Source organism: Acanthaster planci, linkage group LG18, assembly GCF_054643075.1.
Source record: "Acanthaster planci isolate LZ-2023a linkage group LG18, COTS_SCS, whole genome shotgun sequence".
NCBI lineage: Eukaryota > Metazoa > Echinodermata > Asteroidea > Valvatida > Acanthasteridae > Acanthaster > Acanthaster planci.
In genome coordinates this window covers 1,512,162-1,526,504 of record NC_141794.1, presented here as the reverse complement: position 1 = coordinate 1,526,504, position 14,343 = coordinate 1,512,162, and the positions used below count along the sequence as shown (strand labels likewise).

Genomic DNA, 14,343 nt, shown 5'->3' with positions numbered 1-14,343 from the left:
CATTGAACCGGCAATGTGACGACATTGAACCGGCAATGTGACGACACTGAACGGCACTGTGACAATACTGAAATGGCACTGTCACGACTCTGAACCCGCAATGTGACGACACTGAACCGGCACTGTGACGACACTGAACCGGCCATGTGACGACACTGGCCCTACTAACAACACTACCAACTACCCATACTCTACAAAATGTGGCGAACACATAACGAAGTAGCGCAAGTAACATTACACTTAAAACTTCTGCACATAGTGCCCAATTTAATTCCTTTTTCACAAATACATGTACCTAAGACAAATGGGTCATTCCCATTGGTCGAGATCCCGTCACGTGGCTGGTCTTCAAGCGCTTGATGAAGTACGGGCTGCTCTGGCTGTTTACCACCTCATGCAGCAGCAGTATGTGCCACGAGAGCACCAATTTCATTATATAAGGAGATTGTTACGACTACTTGCGAGAAGAACATGCCATAACATGGCTAGAGGGGTGACGGGGGGAATGAAATGAACTGTTTAAGGTAAATGGAATATTTCAACACATCCTGTTGCATACTTAAATACAAATTGACAAATTCTACCAAGTAGAAGACAATTTCAGTCGTATTGATTACTTACTTATTAATTAATCGATTAACACAAGCACACACAGCTGGAACACGAAGCCATCCTGTCCATGCTTTCTCGCCGTCGATTGCTCACGACCCCTGGCCACCAGTACCTTCCTTGTTATAGGTAATGTTTCCCCGAGTTCCTCATACCTTTCTCTTCCAGTCCGTGGTCCGATACTTCTAATGTTAGCGCAAGAATTGTGGGGGGGCGGGGTGTTGTCACTTGTGAAAGGGCATCGATGCAGATTAATTGTATCACTGCGCCCTCTCCCGCCCACTCTCCGTTATTTGAGATCTGGTCCAATCCTTCCAGTCGACTAGTCACGATGGTCCTGTTGTGCATATCGTTACAGCCCTCCTTACCAGCCAGCCTTGACAACTATCAGTTATTATGCAGGGAGACCCAATTTCCTGCAAGTGCGTAAGAAAAATTGACTTACATCCCCCGAACAGAAGTCGCGCATGTGCGCATGAGCAGTGCTATGCTTCACATGCTTGTAGGTATGACGTGTGGATGCGGCCTAAAGAGGAACCATAAATAACGAGAAAACAAACCAATAACTTTGGGGATTTTTTGTTACTGTGTCAACGCTTGGACTTGCGAAGGAAGTAGTGGTTTGGAGGAGGTAATCCATTCTCTGTGAGATGAGATAAAGAACGCCACCAACGGACTTAGCAGTAACTACAGACCCACAGTAAGTACGCACACAGGTCGAGGGACCGCACAAGATGAATTTACATTCTGATGGCTCGTTTTAACTTGCGTGATCTACCAACAGTAACAAAACTGCGTTGAGCTAGGAATTCTTGTCAGCATTTCAAAATTTCCGTAATATTAGCAGCCTGGAATCCTATCAGTTTTTGACAAATCACGAAACTGAAATTACCAACTTAGTGAAAGCGAGTCCATTAACAAGATGGCTCCGAGTTAGGCTTGAAAACGAAATCTCGCTGCCCTTTCTTTTTAAATGACCGTCTAACGATACGTTAATGGTATTTGTTGGCTGCATAATTTTTGGAGGATCACAGATACTGCTGTATTGTTGTTCAGTCCAGGATGATCATTTTCAAAGTCATACCTCAAAACAGGAACATAAGAGTCTCTTGATGTGTTGATTTTACAATCATTGATGGGAAAATTACACCTATCAAAAAGATTTCCGTCGGGTCACAGATTAGGAAGTGTCCAAAACAATATTTCCCAATAGTGCTTTTTCGACTTGAATTTTCTTATCATTTGAATACTCTTTTTAAAACCTTGAAAACTTTTGCCTGTTAACTACCGACACTTAAGCTCTGATTCGCCATATTAAAAGTTAAAGTTGGTAATTGAAACTTCGAGTAAATTGCACTCATGTCTTACCAAATAAAATATGGAGCAAGAACCATGATTCATAATCCCTTAGGTTCGTGTTGCAAGAGTTAGTCATTTGGGGGATCTGTCACCGGTCGTCAAGTTTCCGTTTCTAATTACTGAACTTGAGGGTACCAAGCTAGTAACCACAGTCAGGTGAAGGTTAAAGGCGTATAGCAGCATTAAGAATAGAGGTCTTGTGCCCATAGTGGGTAAGCAAGTGATAAATGTATAGTTCTGGCAACAGACTCCCCCTGGTTTGGAACCCTGTCTGCGTTGCGATGATGAGTTAAACCCTTACCGCAATGTTTTTGTCAGTGTTGATACATGTTCTATGGAAAGATTTATTCAGTTTTATTGTCCAAAAAGGAGAAACCTCCTGAAACGAAAAACCTCAAGATTCTTTTCAGAGCCTTTTATTCAAATCTACTCTGTAGATTTCATTTCTGTTCTCGTTTCAACGGTTTCTCTTCAAAGGCAGGACCAAGTTTGTGAACAGATTGTTGTCTTTATCCCAACGTGTGCATTTACTGAAGCCAGGCGCATGCGCGAGATTTTTGTCCAGTGCCACTTTGGCTGTTTTATTTCTTCATTTTTTTGTATTGCAGATAGTCTTGGCAGCGTCAAGCATCGTAGAATCGAGACAGAATGGTGTGGTCTTCCATTCCATGGAACTGGGTCGTCCCTCTTATCGTTCTCTTAGTCCTTCTGCTTTTCTCCATCGGTCTGGCTTGTTTCTGCAAGTTTGGCCGCAAGAAGACCCCCCGTCACGAGGACCCCAAGGTCATGCTTCACAACATCGACTCTGTGGAGGTCATCAGTAACCCGACCTGTGCTACCGTCTTTGTACCCGCCGGTGAGAAGGTTTTGGGCGCCGTGATCGAGGACGACGAAGTCGACCTTGGACTCGGAACGGCAGCTGCCAGCCAGACAAAGGCGCCAGCAGCATCTGCCAAAGCCAAGGTGTCCAAGGACAACCTAGTGGCCGACAAAGAGGGCGCTAAGGACGCCGCAGCTGGCTCCCCCGACGCTTTCACCAATCCAGAGGCGGACATTTCGCTGGTTGCCATGGACTTGAGGAGCGGTGTGTGCCGAGAATATCAGAATCCGGTCGAGATGGATCACGACGTCAGCGAAACGTCAGAGTCGGCGCCCATGATTCCGTCTAAGAAGAAATAATTTCACTTAACACCTTAAAATGTTCTGCTTTGATTCGACTTACTGGCTGTGAAAAATCCTTCCGGCTATCTAATGCTTGGTTTGGCTGGTTCTTGCTAGAAAACTTCTGTCGCAATACTAATTTGGCTAGAATTACATGAAATGACGTAGCTCTCGAATTCCCAACAAATTAACAAGCACACCGGTGATCATGTACACTATGACTACCAATACGAGCCCGTATTATTTAGCACTGCTCCTCCGTCTCTGTCATTTTCCCCAAAATAGCGTTATCAGATCTGAACGGAAATGAGTGTGACATTAAAGGGCCCAGACGTATCATACGTCAGTCTCACTATGAGCCCTGTGGGCTGGGTTCCATGAATCGAGGAACCAAGTAAATATTTCTAATTCAGTAAACCAATCAAACAAACAGTTCTTAAAAAATACAAGCATGCTTTGGTGTCAGTGTGTTATTGAAAATAATATAATTGTTGAGCTCTTGTAAATATTCAGTTTTAATGCATGTTGTGCTTCTTGTAATTTTAAATGTCCAGAAAGAAAATCAGTGTCTAAATAAATTTGAAAAGCATTTTCTTACAAATGATGGAATGCCTGTTGCCTTTTTTTAATATGTGGATGTATCAGTTGAAAGAGCATAATCTGCCCCAAGATTATGCGCCTCAAATTTGAGCTTGGGGTTCGAAGTAAGTGCAAAATAAGGGAACAAAACAAAAACCTGTAGACAATTTCCATTAAGAGGGTGCATGAGGAAAATATTTCTCTGTTTGCCCCTCCCTCTTTCATGAATCTCCTCCCAGTTGCTTACAAATGTTCGTGTGATCAGACAGAGGTCACCGTCCCATGTTGTGATTAATGCAGATGAACAGACCAGTGACAGCTGAAGCAGGTTGTTTTGCAAATGAATCACTTTTATTACTTGATTCCAGTCAAGCATTCTCTCCTTTTCTTTCCATTCAAAATGGACACATACGTATTTACAGTTCTACACAAAAAGCGGCAGTAACTCGACCGCAGTCCAAATCACGCTATGTATTTTTCAGTGTCGCTGAACACTGTAATATCTGGATCATGTTATTGGTTCTTGTGAAATCGATCAAAAGTGCGCGGCTGACAGTAAGAGACAGGTAAAGGATCCAACATTTTTAGGCAAATGTTTGGGACCACGCTTTTAACATGGAAATATTACGTATATTTACATTGGTCCAAATAATTTTCTTTCACGGTTGTGTACAGAAAATCCCCTCACTGAAAGTCTTAGTCTTGGATTAAGACTTGCCTCATGCAGCATGCTGAAGATTTACACCTGTTCTTGATTTACGTGCATGCAATTATGTGATCTTGAAGGACCACTGAAATTAACGCAAACCTGTGCATACTTTTTAATTAAGCAGTGGCAAGTTCAGCATGACTATTTCAGCACGGTGCTGATGCAGAGGGTCGTCACAAAAGTGCATTCTAAACTTCTAATTAATCATCCTGATCAAATTTAAGTTGATGGAGATCACTCTCTTTTGCCGGACCGTCTACTTTCCCGAATGGAATGCAGAGCTAACATCGGCCAAGTCATACACGGGTGTGATATCTGCTGACTGCGTAGACATGGCTTCTGACCGCACCCACTTTCCAATCTTCTGTTAGGAAAAAACTGTGGCGATCCCCGGCAAAGAAAAAAGGGCAATTTTTCAGTGTTTAAACAATTCTCAAGCAGTTTTAAAAGTAGCGATAAATCTTACTACCAAATACTAAATGAACTAAATGGGATAGGCTTGTAATGTGCAGTTCCAGGCAATAGCTGTTGCCAACAGTGAACATCTTGCAAACTTTGTCCGCCGATATGAAATGGCGGCAAAAGTTTCAAAGAAAGGCCTTCACTCGAACTTGCGAGTTTGAATTGAGAAACTGATTCAAAGTCCCACATTCGAAGTCAGGCCACGTCCAAATCGACTCGTTCTGCGGTCAGGGCTTCCGTTTTTTGGCATTACCATCTGACAGCAAATAGACGTAGCCACTGACCAAACCGCCTTCGAGCACAAGACGACGCCCAAGACGACAGTTGAGGAACCGAGAATGTCCGCACGGTGTAGTGCATGATAGAGCACGGGTGCCATGGGTCTGAGGTAATAGTCCTGGTTTAGTTTCTTTCATTTGCTCGTCAACCCTGATAGGCCTCATTACAAGCAGGGACGTTCTTAGATCCAGGCCTTGTCATCCACCGCTAGCTCTTCGAGAACCACCGCATTTTTGTCGCTTCCACCATTAACGGCAACGTAGAATAGCTGTTTGTTCATCTCATAGGCAACGTTCAAATGCAGACCCACACTGGTGGTCGCAGGGTCCATATCGGTACTCTCTCCTGGGGTGCACTGCCAGAGTTTCACGATGCAATACAACGGGTACCCGTCACCTTTATCCACCAGCTGAAACGAGTAGCACTCGCTGGCGGGAAGTTTTGCCGTGGACTGTAGCTTGAAGGCGCCTGCCTGGTTCAGGTTGACTGGAGAGAGCTGGAGGGACCCATCTTGGAGTATTCTTAGGCGGATGCCCTGGACTTGGTCCGGCAGCGGTGGGTTGACGCCGGAGTTACGGATGTAAACGTCCAGTCCCGAGTTCGACGACGGCGTGGCGGGCTCAGTGTCCACAAACTGCACCTTACCACTGACCACTGTGGTGTGAGATGTCTTCATCTCGGCTTTGTATGGCACTTTTGAGACCAGCCAGCTGCCTGGCCCGTCTAGGACCGCTTGCTCTTTGCCGAGAAAGGCCAGGGAGTTGTCGTGGATCAGAACCGGATCCCACAAGTTCCTATCCCACTTGGGTCCTTGGTCTTCCTCTCCTTCCGTGCCAACAGCTTTGGTAATTGGATTCACAGCCTTCAAGTTTTCCATGAAGCTCGCCGGCAGGTTGTAAAACACTCGCTTGCGGTCCATAACCTGCCTGAAGTATGCCAGTTCGGCCACGGGCATAATGTCGTATTTGTCAGCCCATACAGTGACGGTGAAGCGCTTGGCTAAGCTCAACAGCCACTTAAGCTGGCGAGTGGACTTGGAGACAAAAACAGCCCTCACCGAAAAGGAGATTGGCGCCCTGATCAAGGCGCAGGCCCTTGCCATGGCGATGACGTTTTGCCACGTGTACCTTTGCTGGACAGGGTCTGGGTTCCACGCCGAGGACCAGCCTAGCGAGAGAGAAAGTTTAGGTAATATACTTGACCTAGTCATCTTGATGAAATCCTCGACATTCACAGAAACAACTGTGTTGCCATTGGGCCCTGGCAAGATGTCAGCGTGAACCCACACAGGGGCGTGGAGTATATTCTTCATATTTGACAGCACGGGCACGCCATACATAAGGGACTTGGTGTCGGGGAAGTTCAACTTTACGCCCTTGTTAGAGTAATGGGCGACTATGGTGAGCCAATCAGACAAAGTGATATCGGACGGGGTGGTAGGCTTCGGAGATATGACGGCTGTGCCATTTTTCTTTTTGCTGACGTCATCCCATCTCACTTGTACGTCAGCTTCGAGCATCATAGCGAGATAGTCTGTGAAAAAGTAGATGAGATATGTTTCATTTAAAAGTTAATGTTATATTCGAACCAAAAATGATTGAAATGTCTAGTTTTAGAACTGCTCCTTTTGGCATTCGATGGTACCGTACCTTTCATCACCTCCATTAGCTTGTCCCTATTGTTGACCTCACTGTACCACGTGATCTCCTTCCCATCAATGTACATCGTCAGATAGTAATCTAGGAGTGCATCCCCCGTGTGGGATTTCTTCTTTTCCTCCATCGATTCTATGGATGGCGGCATCCGGTCTTTCCCTACAGTTTATGGACAATGCAATTTTGTCTAAGCTAATAAGAAGCCCCATCAATGAGCACATGGGTTTAGAAAATTAAAAAACACATAAAATTAAATTGAGCGCGGATGTATTTTCTTTCTTTGAATTCTTACCTTTGAATTCCTCTTCGAATGGATCCATCAACTTCCTTGTCTCGCTTGCAAACAGCCCATTCACTAGAAACGGGCAAGATTGAGATAGTCAATTCAGAATTGTGACATCGTTTTCAAATGATGTTTTAATACCAAGCGAAAACCACGTGAGCTATGCGACAAAAAGAATATGGACATGTATAAAGCATGAAGTGAAAAATATGTCGCGTAGAATTTCGTTACTTCTGACCATTAAAACAGACGAAAGGGATAGAAACAATGTTAATGTAGGATGAAACTGTCTGAAGTGACATAATGCACCACGGAAGCATTTTCAAGAACGTCTCTGGACAAAATAGCTATTGGAGAGAGCATCACGGTGTACGTAAGAGCGAAGACTGCGCTATGTTTTGATGTAGTCTTTAGTTTATCAAGTCTAGTTTTCATTCAGTTTTGTCTATCAGTACTTTTCAGTAAGAGCTTGTGGATTTGGCAACCTGCCAGTAGTGGATAGGCAAGTATATTTTTGACGTCAGTCGGACGCGAGAGGGCAGGCTTCAAACTATTTTAAACCTTTAAGGTTAATGGAAAGGCACCCGAAGAGGGTAACGGTTCAAATTGTGGCACTGTGGACTCCTGCACTATCATTACCATTTTATTAACCGAAAACGAAATCTGACAAATTAACAGTTGACATAAAAATCCATTCGCCAAGGTCTTAGAAGGTCATCTCTTGGAGCTATAGGTAAAAAATAATGTTATCTGCTGGGAGGCATTGAAATAAGAGAACATGTATAGCTTTCCTGATTACTACTCCCGTGTAGAATTATAATTAGTATTTGCTTAATAAAAAGAGTTGAAATGCAGAGCAAACAGTATTATCTAGAAATAAATATGGTCCACATGGAACTCGTGACAGCTGTTGCCGAGATGTCAGAGGTCAATCTTTGCAGTCTATTGACATGAGATAATCCCCAAAAATGATCATTTCATTTAGTTATTCGATTTCGTTTTAACTCGCGCCATCCCTTATTTTCGGTCAAAGTCATGATATGTAATTACAATATGAAACTCGATATTAAAGAAACGTCACAGTGTAACATGAACACTATTATCTTTCTATTTTTCCCCCCATGATTAGGCTATACAGAATATGATACAGATCGTTAAGGACTTGGTTGGAAAGGTTAATTCAAGGTAAGATTTGGAAAGCGACGCAGATATTAGTGTTAACTTGAAATGGTGACATGTAGACATAATGGTGACATGAACACAACGAAACATCTTTGGAAGACCCTTGCAGGACCGGCTCTAGATGCTCTGGCATAGAGACTAGATCGCTACAGCCAGTTAATTGTGGTGTTAGAACGGCAAAGACGGTTATCGTGGGGAAAAAATAGTCAAGCCTTCACAAAACGAGTCCCGTACCAAGTCTAGGTTGGCCTCCGAACATGCTCCTGACATCTGCTATCGTATATATAAAAAGGTGAAAATGGTGTGATTTTAAACACTGAAAGTAAACAGTAACACCGATTTTACGGCGAAGCTTAGCAGTAGTCCAGATTTTTCTCAAACTACTCTACGGGGAAAGCTGTCATCGACCACAAAAGGAACTCTACATATCAGAGACATTCAAAGAGGCTTCACTTGCCATTTCTGAGCCACTAAGTGCAGTTCACCAAATTGCCTGATCTTTATTGTAACTGCTATACTTTCATGAACCCAGGAGCAAAGTACCGTTTTCATTTTGTTCTTTTAAACTTCGAAATTAGTCAGGAAATCACTGGAATCAAGCCGAGTTCACGGAAGTTAAAGTCTGTGAGACCGACAATATTGCACGAGTTTCCTGTTCTACTGAAACGAAATAAGGCTGTAGAAATATACCTTGAGAAAAACGATACAGTGTCGCGCATGTTCACTGTCAACGACGTCATGGCACAAAATGTATGTATAAATGACGGCAAGGGTAGCAGGTGTCTGGGTTATGTTATCTTGTGTTTATCACTCACAGACTACGGGATTCTGGACTTTTTTTCCCCCTGGACTCCCATTTTCGAGAAACATATAAAACCAAACGCTTTACTGCGTCTTCTTTTTACTTATTAAGCACAATCAGGTCACAGTCACGTGTAGTTTTTGTTAAGTTAATTATTTCTGCGCATGTCTGATTGTTATGAGCATGTCTTCGCGGTGATTAAATTAACGCATGATAAAAAAATTCATCTATGTTTAAGATCATCGATTTTGTGCTAGATACCCAGACAAAATGTTCCGGTTTTGTACAAGTTTTGTCTATAGTGCAGTGATAGTGTAACATGTCGATTTCACTGAGTCGGTCGATCACACGCAGTTAACAGTCTTTTTCCTAGATCGGCACGTTTGTGCTGATGTCACAACTGTTCACCAATTATTAAATTTCCAAACGTTGCTATTCATGGAAGCCCCCAATAAAGTTCACTTACTGGGGCGGCTTAGGAAGCGTTGCCAATATGGACGTGTTCCCGTGCACAGAATATAAATACTTGTGTATATCTCTACTGAGGGCCTCACAAGAAAGGAATTTTATAATGACTTACATCCACCGGTCAGTTCTTGTCCGAGCCACCATAGCCTGGAGAACAGAATCATGGACACTACGGTGCTACAGACGATGAGCACGACAAGCAAGCGACAGTAGCGACCCATCGCTCCGCGGCCTCCTAAACGCATTTTCCGGCAGGGTACGGCTGCTGCGACCGCCGGAGCGAGGTAGTAGGTCTTGGGCAACGCGAGTAGAGTTGAACGGGCGCTGGTGGGCGAGTAGCCCGACGGGCTGCGGCGGGACTTTCTGTCGGGAGCCTTGGACTGAGCTGCCGCTGGTGAGGTGTCTTCGACCATAGTGTACGTGGATCGATCTCAAGTTGATCTTATCAGGAGAGGTCTATACAGCGCCACGCTATAGTGACTTGGATGGACAGATCGATGTTGTAACTCGTCAAAGACCGTTGTGTTGTACCATGTGCGCACCCAGACAGACCAATTATCGATTTTCAAGCCAGAAAAAAAAAATCAAAAGGTTTTGAAAGTAAATAATTGTCTGGGATCAACGATATGGCTTCATGGGAAAATAGGAAAGTGGCACAATCATGGATAACTCCTGGCAAAACCCAATGAACAATACATGAAAACTAAAGTTGATTGCACAGGGAACCCGCCTTTTTTTAAAAAATGATTGTTATCCGACTTTCACCCAGGATTTATCAGCATTGTACATGATACATGTAGGCCTACTGCAAAATAAAATGAATTCCACATCTGAAGTTGGGTGCACGATGCATTACTCATCACGCATAGAATATAATACGCTGCTAAATCGACATAGCGCCCTCTATGGTTTTCTGTGTCGCAAGGTCATGACTCGTGCATGGTTTCAGAAAAAGACACGAGCAAGCTGGTCGTGGGAAGAATGTGAGTACATTTGTACTAGAAAAGTACCAGCAGGCCTAAGTGCCAGTAAGAAAAGTGGAGAGAACTTTGCGGTAGTACCTTGGTTGTACAAAGTACAACCTCATTAGGCTCGATGGAAGGCTGTAAGGCCTATGTATGAGCTGGCTTTGTTTTTGAAGGATGGATGAAACCTGGGTGGTTATTTCTCAGTGATGTCAGTAGAGAGGAAGTAATAGCCCCGCATATGTGTCTGTACCCACTGATATTGATATCTGTGATCAACTCTTATCCTTTTAACTGAGGTGACTCATCCACAGTCAATGACCTACCGTTTCCCCGTGCATGTAAGAGTTTATTCTTTGATTTCTTTTTCAGTTCCTGATGAGTTTTGTTTTAAAGATAATGTGATGTCGCTGTGGTCCCTTGCATTGGTGTCCAGTTGCCGTAGAAACAGGGCATCTCTTCACCGATTCCAAATAGACATTTGGAGCAGATCTCCAGAGCAGGTGAAGAAATAAGCGCGACTTGATTTGCATGTATCACCTGATCCAACGTCAGTGGAAACTTCAAACATCTACATAGCATTCTTCCTATGTGAACGTTAAATGCTGATGTCCTCTCAAAGATGCAGCCTTGATCAGAAATATAACAACACGCTGGAAGTGTTCATCCACGCAGTCCTGATCATCGGTCTTGAATTGGTGAATCATCCTCTCGGAAACTCTACAATAACCTTTAAAAACAAATGGCATCGATGACGGGAACGTACCTCTGCACAGTCATCGGTCTCGCTACCATTCTGGGAGTTGCCTATGTTGTCTTCTTTCAGGACAGAGATAGAGACTTATCCCAGGAATGTCTAGAGGAAGGCACCATGTGTTATTACGTGCTGCTCACGCCATTGACGCTCGTGCCCGTAACAGTCACCTTCGGACTTCTTAGGTGGATTGGACTCAAGTTGTTTCGCCATAACTGATCAAAATCTTTCTTCGGGTCACTCTATGTACACCACTGGACCGTCCATTTATTGAAAACATAAACTTGTAGTGTTTGCTTGCAAGTGAAATGCATTTAATGTAATGAGATGAATAAAGTGTAAAACTTGGATACCCACGTATTTGTATTTGCAGGCTTTAGTGTCCGGTCTATTAATTCACTTCTTATAACCCGTGGAAGTTCAGATTGTGCGTGTGAAGGAAATGCATGAAATGTGTGGATCAGTGGGCGACTGGTGGTAGAAGTATTTAACCCTAACCCCCAGACTCTTTTTGCTAGGCGACCCACCTCAATCCTCCAATTTGGGAGGGGGAAAAAATTGCCTCCGTGCTCAATCCTCCACAATTTCTTGGAAATGTTACTTGGAGGTGTGTCTACTGCCTCAATCCTTCAATGTCCTCTGCCAATTCCTGTCACGTTGAGGCAGTGCAAATGGCATTCTTGTGCAGTTCAGTTGATTCATAGGAAATACAGGGCTGAATTCATGCATGGCATGACTAAGCAAAAAAAAAAGGTCTAACCCACGACCTTCACGCATAGCATCCTTTGCAATCAGCCATGCACTTCTGCCATTCACCCTCAATCCTCCAAATTCCTCCAAAATCATCCGAAGGATTTTGGAGGATTGAGGTGGGTTAGAGTTAATGCATCATGAAGAGTAGTTTCACAGAAATGCCACGGAGGAATAAAACAAGCTGTAAGACAACCACTGGTCAGCTACAAAAACATGGAAACCTTTTATTACCTAACTTACACGGAGACTGTGCATAGAAAAGATTACCTAAAACTTTAAACAGTAAATAACTGATCAGGAAACTTCCTGTGAATGTTTATGAATGCATTTTACACTAAGCTATTCTCTCTGCAAGAGCTACATGTACATGTATTTCCATTATGTAGACAAGATGTGGACACCCACAGGCACAAGCATACCAAATTCACTTCATTGTGTACCTGCTGTGACTTTTGTTTCACCATCTTGTAAACCTTGACCACAATAATAACACAAATCAAAGGGAAATATCTTCTGAATAATATTACTGAATCGCAGCCGATGCCTGCCAAACCACCTGACTATAACCAGAGCCGATGTTGCAAAAGGACTGGAAATGCAACCAAAAAAACATCAAAGAGGTACTGGCCTTCAGAATTAGTCAAACCCCGTTAATAAGAGCACTGTTAATACAAGATTCTGCTTATAACAAGGATATTTTCAGGTCTCAATCCTTTGCTTTTCATTCCTGACAATAAAAGGTTCCTGTTACAGCAAGGTAATTTGCCAGGTCCAAAATATGTCTTATTAACAAATTTCAAATCAATTAACTGTACCTCATTATGAATATTACAATTAAGTGCTCTTTATATTAAGTGGACTTCATTTTAATACATGTATTTTTTCCAACTGGCTGACAGAAACCATGGTAAAGTGTTTACGATCAAATAATTTCTTTGACAAGCCGTCATATTCTCAAAAAGTAAACAAGTTCTCTGGGTCTCAAAGAAGTAAGTCTCAAGTTAAGCAGAACTGTTGAAATTCAAAGAGACAGTCATGTCTGGAGCAAAGCTACACAGAAGATAAGCTGGCCGAGTACGAAGTACTTGTTATATTTAGTGCACTCTATGTAGATACATGTACACTGTACGTGTATATGCCCCACTTGAAGCTCCAGTCTTTATGTGTTGCAAAGCTGCTCTTTAATCTCTTCACAGGACTCCTTGTTTTGGTGGGACGTTTCTACTACCCATGTAGAGCTCCAGGCCGAGCAAGCAACCATCAGGACTCCAACAGGATCGAAGGTGCCTTGTGAACAATGAGCACAGAGAAACGGAGAAGACTGAAGTCTTGCATCACATCCAACATGTCCAAACCTTTCTACATGTATGCTTTGGGACTAGGCCAATAGAATAGGCCTACTAAATTAATCAAAGCCAGAGCTGATGCAAGTCCACTGAACTTGGAGCATAGAAGCAGCAGGACATTACACCAAGGTACTGTGTTGACAGTTTTCCACACTCCTTGAAAGTAATTTTTACCAACAGATGTACCAACAGGCTACAAAGTCATGACGGCGTAACTTTCAGACTTTCTTTGGCTGTTTTGTGCAGTTACCACCAAGTTGTTGATCATTGTTCTATGCGTTCCTCATTGTTCCTCTGCGGGCTTTTCTGTTGGTGGTCCACAAGGCTGAAGCATTTTCTCCAGGAGGCTGAACCTTACCCGTGCCTTGCTCTCATTCTCCACTACGCTGAAGTAATTCAGCATGTCGTAGTGGCCGAGGTAGCTGCAGATGGAATCACGGTGCTGATTCACCAACCATTCCCACTTGGTCGTGTCTGCGTGGCCGGTTCCGATGTATTTCGACTGAAGATGCTCCAGTTGGCTGTGGATGTTGTATCTTTCGCCCATTTTGGAGTCTCTGTTTTCAACACTTTGCCAAATATCTCCTGATCTCAGTTACTGGGCAAGTATGAACGAGAAGTGTTTCGGTTTCTCTGGACGAAATGGGCACGTTCTTCCTGCGCTACCTGCAGGGAATGTACGAATGAACGAGAGTACAGTCCACAATATCGAGCAGGACATATAAAAATGAGTAGAATGTCGAATAACTTGCAAAATTTACTTACCTAGAATAAAAATATTTCCATTCAAATATTTAACATTAGTTTTTAGTGCACTATGCTAATTCATTCTCGAATTTTTGATTACAAAAGAGCATTTTCTGCAAAAAAACTCCTTTCAGGTACCGTTTAAGGTGCAGAACGCAATTGCGCTCGTTCAAAAAGTTATTTCAAATTTAAAATTTACATTTATTAACTTTGTTAAAATAAAAAGTGAA

At 43.1% G+C, this 14,343-nt stretch overlaps 3 protein-coding genes and 1 long non-coding RNA gene across 5 annotated transcripts; 2 read left to right on the top strand and 2 right to left on the bottom strand.

Moving 5' to 3' along the window:
- The first annotated feature begins 4 nt into the window (after nucleotides 1–4).
- Nucleotides 5–3,689, top strand: LOC147796086 (uncharacterized). Of its 2 annotated transcripts, none has more exons than XM_087149090.1 (2): nucleotides 5–524; nucleotides 2,577–3,689. In XM_087149090.1, exon 2 carries the CDS (start codon nucleotides 2,617–2,619, stop codon nucleotides 3,145–3,147), a length of 531 nt encoding a protein of 176 aa, XP_087005216.1. In that variant the 5' UTR covers nucleotides 5–524; nucleotides 2,577–2,616; the 3' UTR covers nucleotides 3,148–3,689. The 2 variants fall into 2 exon arrangements, with proteins under 2 accessions (XP_087005216.1, XP_022093053.1); XM_022237361.2 differs by lacking the exon at nucleotides 5–524 and adding an exon at nucleotides 613–1,309.
- Nucleotides 3,690–4,037: 348 nt separating this feature from the next.
- On the bottom strand, nucleotides 4,038–10,080 carry LOC147796085 (uncharacterized). Its single transcript, XM_087148441.1, has 4 exons — nucleotides 9,661–10,080; nucleotides 7,106–7,168; nucleotides 6,808–6,972; nucleotides 4,038–6,691 (listed from the first exon to the last, which is right to left on the bottom strand). Exons 1-4 carry the CDS (start codon nucleotides 9,959–9,961, stop codon nucleotides 5,340–5,342), a joined length of 1,881 nt encoding a protein of 626 aa, XP_087004567.1. The 5' UTR covers nucleotides 9,962–10,080; the 3' UTR covers nucleotides 4,038–5,339.
- On the top strand, nucleotides 9,897–12,307 carry LOC147796084 (uncharacterized). Its single transcript, XR_015428247.1, has 2 exons — nucleotides 9,897–10,531; nucleotides 10,886–12,307. It is a non-coding gene; the product is annotated as an uncharacterized LOC147796084 (long non-coding RNA).
- On the bottom strand, nucleotides 12,220–14,259 carry LOC147796083 (splicing factor 3B subunit 5). Its single transcript, XM_087148446.1, has 2 exons — nucleotides 14,132–14,259; nucleotides 12,220–14,032 (listed from the first exon to the last, which is right to left on the bottom strand). Exon 2 carries the CDS (start codon nucleotides 13,911–13,913, stop codon nucleotides 13,650–13,652), a length of 264 nt encoding a protein of 87 aa, XP_087004572.1. The 5' UTR covers nucleotides 13,914–14,032; nucleotides 14,132–14,259; the 3' UTR covers nucleotides 12,220–13,649.
- Between the last annotated feature and the right edge of the window lie 84 nt (nucleotides 14,260–14,343).